General features: G+C 40.2%; 1 protein-coding gene across 2 annotated transcripts in view; it reads left to right on the top strand.

The window, feature by feature from the left end:
* The window catches only part of LOC124795290 (balbiani ring protein 3-like), a 259410-nt gene that overhangs the window by 228107 nt on the left and 10130 nt on the right, over positions 1-21173 (top strand). For both annotated transcript variants that reach the window (XM_047259248.1, XM_047259249.1), the window contains 4 exons: positions 986-1141; positions 7446-7658; positions 8000-8347; positions 17662-17829. In XM_047259248.1, coding sequence (XP_047115204.1) covers positions 986-1141; positions 7446-7658; positions 8000-8347; positions 17662-17829 — 885 coding nt within the window. The remainder of the gene's footprint in view (positions 1-985; positions 1142-7445; positions 7659-7999; positions 8348-17661; positions 17830-21173) is intronic.

The raw sequence follows: 21173 nt of genomic DNA, 5'->3' as shown, positions 1-21173 counted from the left end.
ACCCAACAGTATGTGGCGGAGGGCACTTTACGTGCCATTGTCATTACCTCTGTTTCCTGTTCCAGTCGTGTATGTTTTAATGACTATGTCACACTTAAATCCTCACAATGATGGTGGAGGTGCTGATCAAAAGCTTGAGATTTTTATCTGAATTTGACATTGCAAGTTAACCAAGAACTTTCGATCCAAGGACTCTGTCACAAAATACTTTGTAGGCGTATTATTTTCTACCAGTATTTACACAAAATAAAATGTGTTCTTTTGTTGTGTCACTACATTATGCGCTGACGACTACATTTGAACATGACTGGATATGCAAAATTTTGCTATTCAGAGTTGATCCTAGTTTACATCAAAATAATCTAATATATCACAGATTTCTGATTTAATTTTTTGTGCTAATCAAAGATCAACAACATTGTATAATTGGCCCTAAAGTAAAGAGCCATACATGTAGACTGAAACAAAAATGTCCTCATCATAACTAACACTTGTAATTACATGTAAATTGAAGAGGGTTCAATGCTGTCACCTGCAGCAGGACATTAAGCAGAATCAGCGGCAATGAATGAAAATTTGTACTAGACTGGGATTCGAACCCGGGGTCTCCTGCTTATTAGGCAGGTGTGGTAACCACTGCGCCATCTGGGACATAGTGTTATCGCAATTGCATGAATTATCTCAGCACATCTCACGGCCGATCCACATTCCCACTGAGAGCCACCTGTCTACAGTCCCTGTCCATTTACTCCCGTTTGTTACTCAGAGATTCCCACAGGAAGTCGGATGTATTTGTGCATCCACACTGAGAAGGTGGATCCATTGCCCATCTAAGTTATCAGTTATACAAATGTATGGTGTCCTAAAGAACAGACATCATGCATTCATATACTTGTAATTACATTACACAAAGTGATATACACGTATATTTTGGAGTTAGTGTTATTGTAAATATGCACCTTTATAAAAACTTGTCTCATTATAGGTCTGCCCAAGAAACCTGGCCAGTGTCCATATCTAATACCAATGAATTCTGGATCTTGTGACTATGAATGTAAGTCAGACAATGACTGCAATTCCACATCAAAATGCTGTTCTAATGGATGTGGAACACAGTGTATTGAGCCTGTTCTTCTTACAGGTACAGTACAACTTATATTTCCTTTTGTGAAAGAACATCATGTTCTGTAGATTTCAGTGTGAGAAAGTGTACTGATAGATTAGGAATGATGAACCTGTCTCTCTGCATTACATTGTCACTAATTGTAGTACTTTTGACAATGTTGGAAAAGACAGATTACTACTTACTGTAAAGAAGATATGTTAAGTTGCAGACAGGTACAATTAAAACATACTTATAAAGGCTTTAATTGTGCCTGTCTGCAACTAAATGTGTCTTTTTTATGGTAAATAGTAATCCGTCTTTTACTACAGTGTTGATATTCCTATCTGAAGTTTCCATTGTTTAATAATACTATTGAACATTTTTGACAAGTTGAGAATGAGTTTCAAATGGGGAATCAGCTTTAATTTGTCATCTTAGTACTGGTATTGTTCATGCCCCTAGAACTATTTACTGTGCGTATTGTACATGTGGGGAAGGTGGGGTGGGGGGAACACTTGCTACTTAAGAGAAAGGCAAAGAAGGGCTACTACTTTTCTAATCACACTATCACAATTGTGTTTACAGATTAGACTGAGAAATACCAAGTGAATATGGAAGCATTAGAATCTGATAAAATATAAAAGAAAATAGGAGTTTTAGATATAAGGTAACAATATTGAATGGAAAGATTGCTAGTCCCGTGTAGAGGAGGCACTGAGTCGCAGACAAGCACAGTAAAAGAAGTACTACAAATAATTCAAGCTTTCAGACAGTGTACTTCCTCAGAAGTAGAACTCTCACAGATTCACACTGCAGCAACACACTCAGCGCTACTTTTGTGTGTGTGTGTGTGTGTGTGTGTGTGTGTGTGTGTGTGTGTGTGAGAGAGAGAGAGAGAGAGAGAGAGAGAGAGAGAGCGCATTCTACATCTGAGGAAGGACTTTGTCCAAAAGCTTAAATATTTGCAATATTTCTTCCATTGTGTCCATCTGCGACTCAATACCTTCTCTATGTGGTGAGTAGCAATCTATCCTTTCCATGTTATTGTTAATCCATCCTGGACTTTCCACTGTTTGATTATGTATAAAATAATGTAGTTCCGTTCTTTTGGCACTATTGTTTGTTAAAAATCCAGCTCCCAGAAAGAATGGCCTGAATGAATCCAAACTTGGGCAGCGGGATTATGGAACAGTGTACCAACAATAAGTGATAAACATTGAAGAAAGCTGGCTTTCGTATAGGCAGAACAGTGCCCTCTCTTTTGTAATCATAAAAGCCATTGTTATGCTAAGAGTCAGTGAGAAGCCATTAGACTAAGTGGAAATATGAATATAAATGCCAGTATGGCTTGTCAGATCAGCATGTTAGTAAGTTTGAATAGTGCAGAATACAAGGGCTCCAGGAGATGACTTTGTTATACACTAAAAGTTTGTCCATGTTTAGCAACAATTTTGTTGCACATGGAAAACCAGAGGGTAGAAGAGAGTTAGGTACTGGATCATGCATTGTGACCAAAGCAGAGTGTGACTGTATTACTGTATTTACTCGAATCTAAGTCACACTTTTTTTCCGGTTTTTGTAATCCAAAAAACTGCCTGCGGCTTAGAATCAAGTGCAAAGCAAGCGGAAGTTCAGAAAAATGTTGGTAGGTGCTTCCACAACTAACTTCTGCCATCGAATACATGTAGCGTTACACAGGCATGCTTTTTAGGCACAAAGATAAATACTGGTGCCAAAACCTCTGCGTCAGTAAATAAATTTATAAAAAAAGGTGGAAAACGAGCTTTTTTCTCTGCCCTGAGTTTCGACCACTGCATTTTCATACATTATCCAACGAAGTAAATACAAATTCCGTATTGTTCATCTTTGAATGTAGCAGCATTTCAATGTACTACGAAAATCCGACTGGCAAGACTGTTTGGGATGTTTGTCAATATGGCCAACTCTACGTTCTGAATTTTTTCCTACCTGTGAGAAGAGATGGTTGCTAATAGGAACCTGATGAAATGTGAATCACATGCAGTATTATCTTCACCATAAGAATAATATGAATATAAACATTTTGTCATGTATTCTTTCGTGTTTGCTGCTATCTCATTTAATTCCTGTCTGCCTAATAAACTACGAAACTAGAGTGAGACAATAGCAAACGTGGAAGAATATACATATCATGTCATGTTTATATTCATATTATTCTTATGCCTAATAGTGAAACAGTCAGAAATGAAGCACGGCAATTGACTAGATTTTTAAATCTAAGATGACTAATTTCTGTGCAGAATGTAATGTACTAAAGAGGCGCCTGCAAAGATTTTCAAATGGAGAAAAATTTTCTCTAGGCTCTGGTTCAGAACATCTTCTATCATACACTGTCTATAATTTGGTTCTTGTTGATCATTTCCAAAGAAAGAAGCAGTGTAAGTAACAACAAATTGCAGTCTCTTGCCATCATTTCGCTAATGAGACGATTCCTCTCTTATTTTTTTAAATTGTAAGCAGCGGTAGCGCGTACAAAAGCAAGCCGTGCCGCGAGCAGCGACAGGCCGTAAACACTCGTTATCATCATGTGAGAAACAATGCACAACACAGTACAGTAATGCATTTTCAGCTTAGTGTGACGTAAACACCTATAACAAAGAGAACAGCACTTATCAGATCAAAGAAAAATACGCAATCGATTCAAACCAGACGAAGCACGTGAAAAAGGAAGGGTACCCGTATAAATACGGACGGAGCGCCTGACGCATAGCAATGGCTACCTGGTAAAGCTTAACTGCTAAGCTTACAACTCGAACCAAACTACTGTAGCTGTATCGTCATTCATTCGACCTAAATTGTGTCTCATATTACAATGGACCAACTTTGTTTTGATTTGAAGGTGCGGCCTAAAACTTTTCTCTCCCCTCGAATTTCGAGTCTCAAATTTCAGGTGCGGCTTAGATTCGGGAAAATTTTTTTTTCCTCGATTTTGAGTCTCATTTTTCAGGTGCGGCATAGATTCGAGTAAATACGGTATTGTCCTTATGGCTGTAAGAGAGTATATCACTAAAGCACTGCCACAGGTGCAGACACAGTTGTGTCAAAGATTCAGTACCATATAATGTGGGAGCCTCCATTGTCCAGAAACGACAAAATGTCTCACACTGGAATTGCAGCAACGAATGCTGTTTCTGGTATACCTGAGTGGGGAAATGTAATGTCCTTGAATGTCTTCTGCTTGAAACTGTCCTACTGTGATTACATAGGTGATTGAAAACGCCCTGTGGAATTTCCCAGTTAACAGTGCCATATAGCATTTACATTTATACCATAAACATGTGAAACACTACTGTGTCGCCAATCTGGCTGTCAGCATTAATGAGTAGTATGAGTGACAGATGTCATTTGTTAGAGTTTGGGCTACAATTGGGTACAATGTGTGATCTAGATGCGTATGTTGAAGGCACTTTGAGCATCAACTGCTTCATTAGGGGTGGTTTAGAGCCCCACTACACTGCACCTCCTGCAGGTAACTCCACATAACATGTTTCAGCTGGATAGTGCCTGGTCATGTATGGTGGGAAGTGAACAGGCCTTTTTCGAAGAACAGAGAGTACTGTTGTCTACCTGCCGTTGGTCTGACTTTAAATATGTCTGTGGTATGGTTGGTCAAAAACATTTTTGTCATGGTAATTCAATAACTACTGTTGTCTTGTGAACTTTCATACAAACTGCTGAGTGAGGGGGACATACCCAGGCCTTCATTGACTGCATGCCCTGACATTTAGAAGCCCTGATATGTGGCCTTCACATCATGGTGAATTCTCAGTGTCATAGATCATGTACAGTTCTGTAATCCCAGTCACCCTTGCATTGTTATGCATCAACACTGTGGTACATTATTTAAGTTACATACATTCTTGTTGCTGTTGCTATTTGTACAATATTATGCAGTCCTGATAACTTTCATAATAAAATAAAAGAAACTGATGATCAGAAGTGCACAAAGTATCTGCAGTAGTGCATTTACATTGGTGTACATTCTATCAGAGTGATGCAGTAAGTTGTTGTTGGTAAACATTATAGAAAATAAATCAATACTCTCTGTTTCTTGGAAATACTCTTATCCCCCAATCTGGAATTTTAAAATTATTAAGCATTTTTAGTTACAAGTCTATAATCACCATATGCTTGCCTTATGATGCAGCCAAGAGCTACCTTTACAATGCTGTAAAACTACCATTATTTTTCTTTAGAATATTTGGTTTATTTGTACAATGGATATTAACCTTTGTTTATTAATTTTGGCCTGTGATCCAGTAACAGAGCACGTTTTCTGATGTTAAGTGCCATCATTCCTCAATCAAATATAGTAAATTTTATATGGAATTTTTAAGTATTTCTTTTTGTTCACTTTGTTTCGATATTAAAATTCATCAGTTGCTGTAAATCCCAGAATCCAAAATATTGCCAACATGCTCTTGAAATTATGCCTCAGTTCTCTATCTATTTGCTAAATGTGTAAATATCAGTTTATTTTATTTTATTTTATTTTTATTTTTATTTATTGAAACCACAAACTCACATGCATAATATTCATTACCTTACTACTCATCTTTGCTATATCCAAGCAAGACCAGTACTGAGCATTCTTTAAAATATAGTTAATAATTTAGGAGTAGAAGAGATCACTCACTGAATAGCAGAAGTATTTAACCCCCCCCCCCCTCCCCACACACACACACACACACCTCTGTGCTCCTACATTGTAGGTATAAAGCTGGCTGTGTGTGTGTGTGTGTGTGTGTGTGTGTGTGTGTGTGTGTGTGTGTGTCAGTGTGTCATTCATGTAGCTTGCAGTGGCCTGCTTCATGAAACTGTACAGACACCATGCAGTGCGATGACGCTGCAATGGCAGGCTTAGTTTTGAGTTTTATTTGAGCGGGGGGCTTTTATCGCTTGATCTGAGGGTTTGTTTCTTTTTTGTGTTGAGTCTGGCCTTTGGCCTACAGTTTTAGATTGTGGTTTTTAGTCTGTCTCTTGGTGGTTGGCCTTTTTTTTTCCATGGTCGGCCAGCCACTGTAACACTCTGTGTGCTTTTAATTCCCTTTCTCTACTTTGCCTATGTCTGTCTTGTTCTGTGTCATCCTTGTCATTTCCGTTGCCTGCTCTTTTTTTTTTTTTTTTTTTTTTTTTTGTGGGGTGTTTCATGGTCATGGAAAAAGGGACCGATAGCCTTTGTAGTCAGGTCCGTTCAACCCCCCCGGGCCAACCACACCATGCATTGCCAAACAGGTATTTGTGCTGCTAGCATAATATTTTTCTGCTACGTTTATGGGAATAACAATTTTGTTTCATACACATGCACAAAAAAGCTCTCAGTAAAACATCTTTCATAATAACTCTGTATATTTTATAAATTATTATTCTTCTCTGGAAACTAACTGGAACAGATAACTCGGATCACCATTCATCATGAAAATATATTGGATCTAATGACAACAAATAGACCTGACCTCTTTGAGGATGTCCACGTCAAAACTGGTATCAGTGGCCATGATGCAGCTGTGGCAAATGATACAAGCACAAAGATATGTATGTTCAGTAAACAAGATAAAAGGTCAGTAACGTCATATCTCAATGAAGAACTGAAACTTTCAGCACAGGGCAGGAGCATGTAGAGGAATTCTGGCTCAAGTTTTTAAAAGAATAGTTGGCCATGCATTGTATAGATATGTACCCAGTAGAACAGTTTATAATGGGAGGGACCCTCTGTGATATACAGTTTCTATAAAGAAAATTCTCAAGAAACAGAGACTACTGTGTAATAAGTGTAAAGCGAAACGTAAGGTTATAGACAGAGAGATGCTAAATGAAACCCATTTGGCTGTCAAGAGGGCAATGTTTGAAACTTTCAGTAACTGCTGTAGCAGAATATTGTCAAATGACATTCCACAAAATCCAAAGAAATTCTGGTCATATGTAAAGGCAATTAGTGGCACCGAAGTTAGTGTCCAGTCCCCAGTGAATATGACAGGAACTGAAATTGAGGGTAGAAAAGCAAAAGCTGAAATTCTTAACTATGTTTTCAAATGTTCCGTTACAAAGGAAAACCCAGGAATTCTGCCCCAATTTAATCCTCGTACCACTAAAAAGATGAGTGAAATCAGTATTAGTGTAAGTGGTGTAGAGAAATAGCTGAAATCATTACAATTGAACCAAGCTCCAGGGCTTCATAGAATCCCTGTCAGATTCCTCATTGAATTGGTGGCTAAGTTAGCCCTTCTTCTAACTATAGTCTATCATAGATCCCCTGAAGAAAAATTAATAGAGGAATTTTGTTTTAAATTTGAATATTCAGCATGCCAACATCAAAAGGCAATAGTACAGCATAAAGCACACGAGAAGGGCATTCCAGCGAGGCAGTTGTATGTGCCCCGGTGCAATGATGAGGATGGGTCATTTGAACAAATTCAGTGTCATCCTGTGAGCAGACAATGTTGGTGCGTTGATGAGAAAGGTGAAGAGCTGCCTGGTACCAGAGCACCACCTGATGTACAGCCATCCTGCAGTGGTAGGTAGAGTTTCAGTTACACTTAAGGTTTTGATATGTTTGATATATTTTTTTATAAGTTGTTTTGTGATGCTGCTTGATTGTATTTAACGTGAGATAATCATTAATAAACTTCAAATGATAATAAATGTACTACTAGGTTGCTGGTAGCATATTAAGTTACTTAAAGGTTGTGATTGTCAAAAGGAAGGTGAATTCTCTGCCAGCCAGTGACAGGATGAGAACACAAGTAAAGAAAAACTATGAAATATGTTTTATCACTGTACTCTGGCAGTTTAAAATAATTTTTAATGTGTTCTCGAAACATAATCTGTTTAAAAACTCATACATATTTTGTGCAGCTCCTGCTGAATGTCCTGAACTGGAATGTGAGCCTTGTGAGCATGGCCACCATATGGATCAGTTTGGATGCCAGACCTGCAAGTGTCGCAATCCTTGTGAAGATATCTCGTGCAATGGTGATGGAGAGACGTGTCGCCTTGTTAAAGTATCATGTATAGACAGGCCTTGTCCACCAGTACCCATGTGCTTGCCACACAAAGAGAACCCCTGTCTCTATGGACACCCTCTGTTGTTGAAAAACACATCTAATGTGATGCAGTGTGGCCCAAATGGCTTGCAGTGCCCTTCATCACACAAATGTCATTTGAGTCCTTTTGGAGAATATGCTGTCTGCTGCCCAAAACCAAGTAAGTGAAAACAACATCATTACAAACTAGCAATTCATTTTGACAAGAAATGTATGTATGTGCAAAGCTCTGAGAAGACTTCAAGGCAGTTACATGTTTAAATACACTCAAGCTTAAAAAGAAAAATATGCTTTTATAGAAATAAGAAAAGTGTGTTAGTATAAAAGTTAAGAACAACCAAGCACATAAGAGTACGAATGGCGGACGTGATGGCTGTGAGAGAATCAGTGATTGAACTCTATTTCAGATGTAACTAGCCATCTTCATTATGTTAAAAGTTTGTTTGTGCCCATTGAAAGCAAATAAAATTATATTGAAGTGCATATCCTGCTTTCAGTGTGAACTTTTAATGAATTAAGAATTATTTTACTCTTCTTCCACTTCTTTTTTCAATATCCGTATTGTTAGTTTACACTTGGTAAACTTCTTTTGTTTATATCTTATTAATATTAAGCCTCTGTTCCAGCCTTTAGTCTTTATTTGAGCACCATGTATTTCCTTATTCTACAATATGTTGTGAATCTTCCAGTCTGTAGTGAGCAGAAATAGATAACAGGTGTTTGTGATAATAATGCAGCTTTGTGCAGTGCTATTTGTGGTTTCTGAAGGTACTTTGCCATTGTTTTGATCTTCGTATTGTAGATAATGTATGTTGACATATTGTCTGCCAAGGATCAACTGATCATTTTACTAACAGCAACGCTGTACTCCCAGGCAAATCTCAAATATATATCTAGGAAGTTTACTCTTTTTTCATGCTGTTTAATATTCCTGTGAATGTACACCAGATTTTATACAAAAATTTTTTGCAAATTTTTCTCATATTTAGACAGAAAAATTTTCCACTATCAACCATGATTTGTCTGTTCTATTAATGATACAAATGTTTTCATACCTTTTGTTGTTCTAAAGTTTTGATCGTTCACTTGTGGTTCCAAGTGTAAATGGATTCTTGTCTTCATATCATCCATTAAATAAAGATGACCATTTACTGAGTTAACATTTCCTAAATTGTAGCAAACCTACTTGCTGCTGGTCATCCAAGTTCTCTGGAACTGTATTCTATGTTATTTTGCTAATAGTTTTGTAATTTTGTGGTGATACAGTTTTTACGATGTCTCACCATTTGTGACAGCTTCTACTGGGGCAATGAAACTTTTTTGACCTTTAAAGATTATTGAATTGCAGACACTGTCCAGTCACATTAATGTGACCACCTGTCAAAAACCAGAATAACCATATTTTGCAGTGCAGACTGTGAAATACATTCAGGAAAAGTGTCAGTGAAGCTCCAGAAGGACAGAGCTGTGGATACATGCCGACTTCAGTGCTGTGTCCAGCTGTGCTAGGTTACCCAGTTGAGGATCCTTGGTGTGAACAGCCTGATTGAGGTGGTTTCACAAATTCTTGATTGGGTTTAAATGTTGGGATAGAATGATAGGAAGAAAATTAGATCAAATAAAAGAGTCAGTATGATGATGAAAATGACGTGACAGAGAATTAATAAAACAATTAAACCAATTAATTGAATAAAAATAATAATCAGACTCTTTTGATTAGATGTATAAATAAAAAAATTGATAGATTTAACCAGATTTGAATCTACAACCTTTTATACATCAGACTTATATGCTACCCATTGTACAACACCATAACTTATAGTGACAGTATTGGGATTGTGGGGACGCAGTCACAGTGGTGTATTCAGGCCTTCAAAAATTCGGCTAAATGCAATATCATGTGAAGCTTACCCAATGTAAGCCAATCTCTGTGATTATGATAACTGTATAAGTGACGCTGAATTGTGTACTGTGCAGAAGTATGCAGTAGTGTTTGGTTAGTAATGTGTATGAACCTCTCTCTCTCTCTCTGTGTGTGTGTGTGTGTGTGTGTGTGTGTGTGTGATAAAATACAAAATAAAAGTGCCAGACCCATGATTCAGGGTCCAGACACATTGAGAAAGAATGCCAGACTAGGGATTGGATATGAACTAACCAATTATTGCGGCAGTTCGACTACAGCAAACAGTTCAGACATGATGTTGAACGCTCTGATTGGAGGAAACCAGCTTCAGTGTGTGAACTGATAACTATCAAGTAATTTTAATCAGATTATAGTGCTGCCACCTTCCATCTGTGAGTGGGTATTGCACATTATGTTGAGCATCAGCAGTGGTCACATTAATGGAACTGGACCATGTATTTTCATGATTTTAACTGATGTCAAGCCTTTCCACATGTTTCTAATGAGCTGTATTTGTTATACATGTCTAAAAATGTTCCTTATCCTCCAAACAAATGACAAAAATCACTTCATGTCATTGTAAAATTGTAATGCTTGATAGACAATAGAGATGCTATGTGTACCATTTTGAGACTGGAGGCAGAGGAGTATTTAATTGCCTGAGGTTATTTCAACGTTATACAAACAGTAAAATAACTTTTATGTAAAACAGGTGGTGATAAATTATTTTATTTCTTATTTTACATGTCCTAGATGCAGGTACATGGAACAATAAAAATACAATACAATAAATAAAAATACAATACAACAATACAAAATAATAAAAATAATAACAAAATTCTACAAGACACTGCTGATTTTCTATTAGATGGACCATAAACTCCAGAATTCATCTGGCCTGATGAGCTTATCACTTGCTGCTTATAGGTCTTCTGTAGTTAAAGGATCGGGCAGGTTTCTGCGGACCAGGTGATGTTGACAGTCCTGTTCCCAGTAGATTTTGTGTCTTTCCATGTGTAGAGTTTCATCAAGCCAATGCTACATATTCTGCTGCAGAGAAACATCATACCAGGGCAGATGTACGGAGCATGTTTTTCTGTGAGCCCCAGGTGGTGCTAGTAAGTTTATGTATGATGTTGTTCTGGGCAGATACTTTTAGCTTTGTATCTTCACAGTGACCTTTGAATTGAGACTAAGGTACTTTGGAGTATTGTAGCATGTTGTAATTAGGTATAAGTACAACATGACCACTAGACTGAACACAATTTTATTTCATGGAAGCATCAACAACTCACACACACACACACACACACACACACACACACACACACACGCACGCACGCACAAAGTTTGAGGTACTGTATGTGGATAACTTAACACTATCACACACACTATGCACAACTGCATTCCTCCTGTCTTAGGGAGATTATGGATTCTTGAGACATCCTTGCTGGGCTCTCGGTAAGATGGCATGCTGCAGCGGGAGCATACAGTCTGAAGTGCTTCAGGCATGGACAAATTCTGTGCCTACCTTCCCGTGTCAAACCATATGGCAACACTGGAGATGCTGGGGCTGTTTCCATGTCAACCACAGGCAACGGCTCTTGTGACAGTGTTTGTTGTGTTGTTGATACTGATATTAGCAGTTGCTCAGGAATGGGTGACAGAACCCCTGATGATGGTGGGTGACGGAACCCCTGATGATGGTGTCGGAAGCAATGGAGGAACTGCTGGTTCGGCCACGAAGGATGGATGCCCTCTCCCACAAGGGAGTAGAACTGGCAGCAGCAGGTGATGGGATGCCTGATGTAGACAGGCTCAGAAGCAATAGTGTGACATCAGGGGGCACCCGGCTGTCAATGCGAAGGCAAAGCTGATCATGGTGCCTTGAGGAGAGGGCATCCTCCTTGTCGATGTTGGAGGGATGTCGCCCCTGGTATCTGGCGATAGCAGCTGGAATCCATTTAGGGCGACGTCCAAGCCTCCGGGCTCTTCTCTCCAAATGGCATGAAATGGTATGAGGAGAGAAACCAACCTAAGGCAATGTCAGACGAAGAGTTGGCAACATTCGTTTTCAACATTCTTTTTCATATGAGTTTTGAACATTTTCTCTAGACATTCCACCTCACCATTAGATTGTGGATGGAAAGCGGAACAAGGATGTAACACATACCACAGGCATCATAAAATACCACAAACTCTTGTGATGAAAACTGTGGACCATTATTGGATGCTAACATTGTGGGCAAGTCTTTCAGTGAAAAAATTTTGGTTAAGGATACAATGGTGGCAGTTGCAGATGTGGAAACGTAGTGAATGACATACTGAAAATGAGAATATGCATCAACGATCAACAGCCAGTATGCACTGAGAAAAGGGTCAAAGAAATCCACATGTATACCATCCCATGCATGCGACGGCATTGCCCAAGGAGATGACAATGCCTGTGGAGCTGTTTGTTGATTCGTAAACTGTGTGTAACATCACCATCCAAGCCTTGCCAAATCACATGTCGACATGCATCGCGTTTGTGTGTGATACACCCCAAGATGCGCCTGTAATAAATGGAGAACCTCGGAACAAAACAGTGATGGGATCACTATCTGAGGGGCTGCATGGTCTGTGTCTAAAAGCAGAACACCATTCACAACAGGGAATTGATTTGAAAGATGTAATAATTAAGAGGGGGCCAGACACAGGAGAAGGTGGTGAATATGGGTAACCATGTTGTACGAATTTCATGACCTTCCACAAAATGGGACTCAAAGCTATAGCCTTTGCCATCCATGTGCTAGTTACTGGAAAACCATCAACCATCTGCTGTGTGCCAACATAAATGTGGAAACAGAGCAATTCTTCCTGATCAAATTCTGGATGTGGACCAGTCGGCAGGCAGGACAAAGCATCAGCATTTGCATGTTGATCTGTAGGATGGAAATGAATCTCACAGTTGTAACACGAAAGGCAAAGAGCCCAACATTGAATGTGATGTGCCACTTTATCTGGTAATGACAAATAAGGAATGAATAAGGAAACCAATGGTTTTGTGATCAGTGATCTAGTGGAATTTGTTACCAAGAGAATAACGTGGAATTTCTTCACAGCATATAAGATGGCTAAAGTATCATTTTTGAGGCATAAGCTATAGGCTGCAAGGAGCCATTGGGATATCTATGAGCCAGTACCACCGCTAACCCCTACTGGGAAGTGTCCATCCCAGGGACCAAGTGGGCACCTCATTGGTATGTCTCTAAGCAGGGCACAGACTGCACGATCTTCAGGGTGGCAAACACTGTTTCACAATTCAGCGACTGGGTCCCTTTGTGCAACAATGCATGTAATGGTTGCACGAGTGTCGCTGCCCCAGGCAAAAATTTGTGGTAGTAGTCGAGTTTGCCAAGAAAAACCTGAAGTTCCTTGAGTAACATAGGGTGTGGAAGTGACACAATAGCAGAAATGAGTTGATGAAGGGGTCTGAGAATGTTGCAGAAACTTCAAAGTGAAGATAAATAGTAGAAGGTTGAAAAAATTGCACAATTTTTCTAAATTGTGCTTCAAACTGGCTGCTTGGAGGACAGAAAAAGAAGAGTATGGAGATTTTGTAAATGTTCCTCGTGGAAGCACCAGAAACTACAGTGTCATCCAAATAGTTTGCGCAACTCAGTGTCAGTGGTGTAAGTTGCTCCCAAAAAGCATTGAAAAATAGTGGAAACGCTGGTGATTCCAAAAGGCAATCGCAAGTATCGGTACAGTCCAAAAGAGGTATTGACAACTAACATATGTTGTGACTCTGTATCTAAAGGGAGTTGCAAATAGGCATCCAACAAGTCTATTTTTGAGAAATATTTACCACCTGATAACTCTGCAAAGAGTTTGTCTGAGCACAGTGTCTGTGAGGCGATCTAATTTATCTTTGACTTGTTTCCTGAGTGCCACTGGAACCAGACAGGCACAGAAAAAATGGTGTTGAGCAGAAGGTTCCATGGTAAGGTGCACATCAAAATTGTTAGCATATTCCAATCCAGGAGAGAACAAAGAGGAAAACTCAGAACGTAATGCATCTAACTGTGCATATGGCACTTGTTCAGACACTAAATTAACTTCATCTGAAAATGTAAAAACCAAACAACTTAAAAGCATCCCAAAAGACTCCCTGTACATGTATTATCTGCAACAAGAAATGTAAGTGACCAGACTACTGACTTGTAGGTCAGGGGCAGAGAATTGGCTGAGAATAGGGATAAACTGTTTATTGTAATTTACTAACTTTTGTGACCCAGGGAGAAGAGGAGGAGAGTCCAAGTCCATATAAGTTTATAAGTGTAACAAGGTCACCACAGCTCGTGCATCCACTTGGATGTGCAGAACTTTACAAAAAACCATAACATCAATGAAAAGCTTGTTTGGCACAACAGAAATAGCTGATACAATGTTTACGCCCATATCCGCAGCAGGATTGTTGTGCTGAATTTTTGCATTATAAACAAGCAGTGTGACCTTTTTTGTTGCAGTTATGACAGGTAGCCCAGTCTGGGCACTCTTGGTTAATGAAACAATAAGGGCAGAATGGGAGCATGGAATTGTTACATTGCTGCTTACTGGCCTGTTTACTTTGTTGGTGCGGCTGCTGCTGGGAGTGAGGCCGGCCACCTTGATGCTGTGATCGTGTGCAGATCGTCACAATCATTTCTTCCCCCCTGCAAACTAACTGAAGCATGGTGTGGAGGAGAGGGTTGGATTGCTGATACCTTACCCCATGACTCACCTTGGTTAACTACAGCTCGAAACACCTCGGACGACTGTGCAATAGCTAAAACCTTGGAGAGGAATGGATTTTCGCACTGGAGGGCGTGCTCTTGCAGCTCAGGATCTGGAGCTAAATGAATGGTAGCATTGCTCACCATCTGATCAGCATATGGCTCTTTGTGCACTTCAGACACAAAATTATGACTACTTAACCCATGGAGTTCAGCCACCCATGCTCATTAGGACTTATGTGGTTGCTTCTACAGTGGTAAAACTCAGCCTGGAATGTAGTAATATGGCTGCACTTGTAGTATTTGGTAAAAAATTAAGAAAATGTATCCTGCAAATGGGTGAGCTGACATGGGACTTGATACATTCTGGATGACACCCATGAAAGGTAGAAGGCATGACATAAAATAGTGTCAGTAATTCCAAAAGCATGACAGTGTTGTTGCAGACATTTCTTGTAAGCATCCCATTCCTCAGTGGGCCTATCTTATGTAGAAAAGGGAGGCTGATAAACCATGGGGGCTGTGGAGGGCAAAACAGCAGGTGACGCAGACTAGAGAACATACCGACTGGACAAAATAGAAGACAATGATTGAAGTATGCGAGTTTGATTGTCCAGCACCTGTGATTGGTGGTGCAACATTGTGCTGAATGATTCTTGCTGTTTGACCAACTGATGTAAAATTTCCTCCATAATACCATCAGCCATTGTGAGAATAAACGGAGGACCGTCAGAGTAGAAATTTGGCTGGAGAACAGGACTACACGCGTCGCCAATCGTGTTGTAGTTATGTGTAAGCACAACATGACTAATAGATTGAACACCAGTTCATTCCATGGAAGCATTACAAACTTGAACACATATTTAAGTAACATTCAGAAGGAATCAATTATGTACACTGAGAGCTGTAGCAATACATTTAGAGAACAGAGGCTGAGTGAGTGTAGCTAGTCTTAAATAGACTAGTGCCCTTGGTGGGCTCTGTCAGTGATACACATCTGAGGAGCCTTCTGCAGACGACATAGCACTGCCGCACACAGGGTATTTTGAAAGTACGCACACTATCATTGCATAGTGGCACATCTGTTGGTCTCTCCAGGTAATATTAACTTCCCCATGGCATCCCGGTTTCTCAGATGAAAGGCGCACACACACTTGCGTCTTTCCCGGGTTTGGCTTAAGGTAGTTATCAACGTAATACTATACTATACTTGCCGAGATCTTCGAGGGCTGCTGTCATTTCATCTCCACTTCTTCAAAGGTTTTGCCTTCAGCTGCAGTTGCTGTGTCATCAGCATAAATGAATGGTCTTGTTCATAGGTTGATTGGTTGGTCGTTCTACAGCATTCACGGTCCTCCATTGGGTCTTCTTCTTATGTACAGTCATCAAAAAACTTCCTGTTTTGCAGCAAACACTAGATAATATGGGTTAAGCAGTAGTCTTTTGTGACTGAATATATCTTTCTGATCATCATCTTGTGGTAGACGGTGTCGTACATTGCTGACAGATCTCCCGCTGACAGATGCCACTGCTGTGATTTGTCATCTTTCGTATCATTCTTTTATATATTGAGTCAGGTTCTGACAACAGTATCACTTCCCTTGGTGGAAACCTGACTACTCATATATAAAGTTTTGATCAGCATGTTGTATATGTGATTGAGGATAATCCTTTCCAAGAATTTATACAGTTGGTAGAGAAGAGAAACTGGTCGGAAGGGCTCAGGCTTCGAAAGTTCTAGCTGTAGCCTTGTACCAGATGTTAGGGATCTGTAATTTTGAGATTAAGGTGTTCATTAAGTTTAAGGTCTATTGCTTTGGTATGGTCCCAAACATTGTAATTTGCTCTAGTCTTAACTCATCTAAGCCTGCAACTTTGTTCCTTTTCATAGATTTGAAGGTTACTTCCAGTTCTTCCATGGTGAAAGAAGTACCAAGGCAGAGAGGCTACAAAACTTCCTTCTTTTCCTGCAGGTCAATGTGTTCACGAACAAAGATGTTATCTGGATTTGACTGACCATGCCATCTTCTATTGGTGGAGGAGGATGGCAGCTTTGGATCATGTATTAGTATCAGCCCCATCTTTTCAGCCCATTCTTAAAGATCTCCATTCTTATCAGTCTCGTGGTAACCCCAAGGTGTGCTACAGCAGCTGAAGTCATCCGTGATCAGATTTATTGATTGTGATTTAAAATTATAGGGTTCCACGAACTTGAACTCACCATTTGGTGGTTTGCGTACTGTTGTTATTGTGCATGACCAGACCTCGACAGTCAGGATCTCTACATAATTATCTGGGCTTAAACCTTTTGACAGGGCGTTTAGGCCAAATTTGACAAAAACAGCACTATTTTACTTTGTATGTGTTCTTTAGTGACAAGGTCCATTCCATTTACTTTTGGCCTCCAGTCTTGTGGTCCTCTGTCGTCTCCTGCATTAACACATATCAACTCTTGTAAATTTGTAATGTGCGTGATTCACTTATTGAGTAAATTAATTGTAATCTGCAGATACACTTTGCAACTGATAATTTCTTCTCACTTTGCAGAAACCTTCAGTTAACATTTTAATTTTTCTGATTAGTCTAGAAGCTTTATAACAGTCAAGAATTATGTTTATTTAGTTCAGTTAAGTATCTTACCGCATTTGCTTTTTGTCACCTACAGGAGATGTGTGTTTTGAACCCAAAGATGGTTTTTGCAGTACAATTAATGATTCTAGATGGTACTTTAATGCCGAGAAGAATAAATGTGAAATATTATGTTTACTTAGTTCAGTTAAGTATCTTACCTCATTTGCTTTTTGTCACCTACAGGAGATGTGTGTTTTGAACCCAAAGATGAAGGTTTTTGCAATACAGCTAATGATTCTAGATGGTACTTTAATGCCGAGAAGAATAAATGTGAAATATTTAACTTTGGTGGCTGTGGAGGAAATCAGAACAGTTTTGAATCAGAAGAAATTTGTAATACTGTTTGCCCAGGTAATTGCATTTGTTGGTCCATCACATTCTGCATTTCTTAATTTAAACATGAAGGTGATTTATCAGGCTGTACAGTAAGTTGAGAATTACACCTTTGTAAAAAAAGGGAATGGCTATTATAAACTACTTTTTATGCCAAAACTACTGTTGACAATCATTAATGATAAACTATTTGTAAAATTATGAAATAGAATTAATGGCCAGTACTTAACCTCCAAGAGGCAAAATCTTAGTATTGCTGATAGACACAAGCCAATAACCAAAGAAACTTACACATATAAAACAACTTCACTGTCTAATTACTTTCTAATGAGTCAGTTCCATGGATTACACTCAACGCAGACAGTTGAGGTACACTAATTCCATCCCGGGGGGTACGGGGTGGCGGCAGGAAGGGCATCCAGCCACCCCTTAATCATTAACATGCCAAATCCAATTAACGATGGCTGACCCTGCGGGACAAGGCTCAAGCGATAGAATAGAATAGAAATGGAATGAGCACATAGGCTCAGTTGTGGGTAAAGCAAGTGGTATATTTTGAGGAATTGAAATCAGTCTACAGAGGGGATTGCTTACAAATCACTCATGCGATCCAACCTACAATGTTGCTAAAGTGCGTAGGGCCCACAGCAATAGGACTAACGGGGGATATTGAATGTATACTGAGAAAGGCAACACAAATGGTGACATGTTTGTTTGATCTTTGTGACACTGTCACAGAAATGGTGAAGAAACTGAATTGGCAGATTCTCAAAGAGAGACATAAAGAACTGGTTTTAAATGATGACTCTAGAAATTTCTGACAACACCCTACGTATAGCTCCAGTAGAGATCATGAGGACAAGATTAGATTAATTACGGCATGCACAAAGACATTTAAACATTCTTCCTGCACTCTATACTTGAATGGAATGGGGAAGAAACCCTAATAACTGGTACAGTGGACATACTTTCTGCCATGAATTTTACAGGAATTTGCGAAGTGTAGATGTAGATGCAGCAGAGGAGGATAGTTTGGGTAAATCAGAAAGGGAAGGTAGGTCACTTGAGACCCCAGGATGAGAGGGGCTCCCCTGTTATGAGAATGAGAAGAGACAAAGGTCTGCTCGTACTGTGTTACAGAAGGAAGTTTTCTTAACTTTGTTTGTGTAAGAAATCTGCAAGTGAACAACAGGGAAGAAAAAATATTTATCTGGAAATGCTACTGTCTTTTCACTTTTACAATCTTCAGCTACCATTTAGATGGGTACTTCACAACTGTGTAAACACATGGGAGTTTATCCCAAAGAAATGGTGAGTGTGCTTTAAGAGAGATATTTGCATCGTTAAGAATGTTATTCCCTTTACTGCTGGAACTCGCCGCAGTGTGTCAAGTGCGCTGGCATGCACAACACCCGCATCTGTGACAGACAATGAGAGCAGGCACCAGCTTGTGCTCACTTCGATGGGCCACATGTGGCAAACTGGCGTGGCTGCCCAGCCTTTGCCAGCGATGGCTGCACTGGAGACTAGGCACAAACTGAGAAGGAACGACAATGGCGCCGTAAGCACCGCCAAATGAAGACGCAACCGAAAGACAAGAAGTCATCTCCCACTGCTTACTGGTGGCCGGAATACCACACCAGTGAGACTGGCGTGGGGGACCGGCCGTTGACGATAGCACGGCAAGTGCAGGAGATGCACACCATGCTGTCTGCAAAGGAGGAGGAGGTATGCAGCCAACTGTGGCAATTGCACTCACGACATCTGTTCGAATGCCACAAGTGAAGAGAAGACACCTGCCGCCACTCGCCTTGTGGAGCAGCAGGTGGAAAACATAGTGTGATGGACACACCGAAGAAGAACATAGGTGCTGCTGCAACAGTGCTGAAGCCTATCGGTCCCAAGCAGCTCTGCTCCGGCAAGTGGGCTACCACAGCAATCAGGACACTCGGGGGTGCGACAGGGGGCTCTCATGGCCTAAACTGCAGCACACCTTGCTGCAGCACCGTAACGGACTGATCTCTTATGACGAACATATGGCTTGACGTGGTATCCACTTGCTTGATACCCATGTCTAACTTAACCCATCCTTGCATGACCTGTCGCAATCAGAAAGATTCCACTACTGGTCTTACCATCCGACCTAACTATTGCACTTGGCACTTGCCTTGGCAGTTTTTTTCCCTCTGCCCTTCAAACTACTACCCTTCATTCAACTTTTGACACAATCTATCTCCAGATAAGCACGTATTAATGGTTAACCTTAACCAGATGTATGGAAACATTGCAGTACCCACATCCTGCAAGACCTCACTTTAGTGAAAACTAACCCTTATGCAGGGATGGCAGTAGACCTTTTGTGTTGGTCACTGTGCTGGTGTGGGCGAGGAGGGGCTCCACCTCTATAGAAAGGCGCAGTTGTTAGATCAGTTACTGCTGCTACAGTGGCAGGTTATCAAGATTCAAATGAGTTTGAACGTGGTGTTATAGTCAGCGCATGAGTGATGGGACACAGCATCTTTGAGGTAGCATTGAACTGGGAATTTTCCCATATGTTCATTTCGCAAGTGTACCATGAGTATCAGGAATCTGGTAAAACATCAAATCTTCAACATCACTGTGGCTGTAAAAAGATCATGCAGGAATGGGACCAATGATGACTAAAGATAATCATTCAACATGGCAGAAGTGCAATCCTTCTGAAAATTGCTTCAGATTTCAATGTTGGGCCATCAACAAGTGTCAGCATGCGAACTATTCAATGAAACCTCATCGATATGGGTTTTTGGAGCCAAAGGTCCACTCATGTACCCTTCACAACTGCATGATACAAAGCTTTACACCCCACCTGGTCCCCTTAACACAGACATTGGACTGTTGATGACTGGAAACATGTTGCCTGGATGGACGAGGCTTGTTTCAAATTGTATCTAGTGGATGGACGTGGATGTGTACGGATATGGAGACAACCTCATGAATCCATGGATCCTGTATTGTCAGCAGGGGCTGTTCAAGCTAGTGGATGCTCTGTAATGGTGTGGAGCATGTGCAGTTGGAGTGATATGGGATCCTTGATATGTCTGGATACGACTCTGATAGGTGACATACACGTAAGCATCCTGTCTGATCATCTGCATCCATTGATGTCCATTGTGCATTCCGATGGATGTGGGCAGTTCCAGCAGGACAGTGTGACACCTCACACGTCCAGAATTGCTACAGAGTGGCTTCAGGAACACTCTCCGAGTTTAAACACTTCCACTGGCAATCAAACTCCCCAGACAAGAACTTTACTGAGCACGTCTGGGATGCCTTGCAATGTGCTTTTCAGAAGAGCTCTCCACCCCCTTGTACTCTTACAG

The sequence above is a fragment of the Schistocerca piceifrons genome, chromosome 4, assembly GCF_021461385.2.
Source record: "Schistocerca piceifrons isolate TAMUIC-IGC-003096 chromosome 4, iqSchPice1.1, whole genome shotgun sequence".
Taxonomy (NCBI): Eukaryota; Metazoa; Arthropoda; class Insecta; order Orthoptera; family Acrididae; genus Schistocerca; species Schistocerca piceifrons.
The sequence above is the reverse complement of the archived record's forward strand: the minus strand, read 5'-3'. Positions and strand labels throughout refer to the sequence as shown.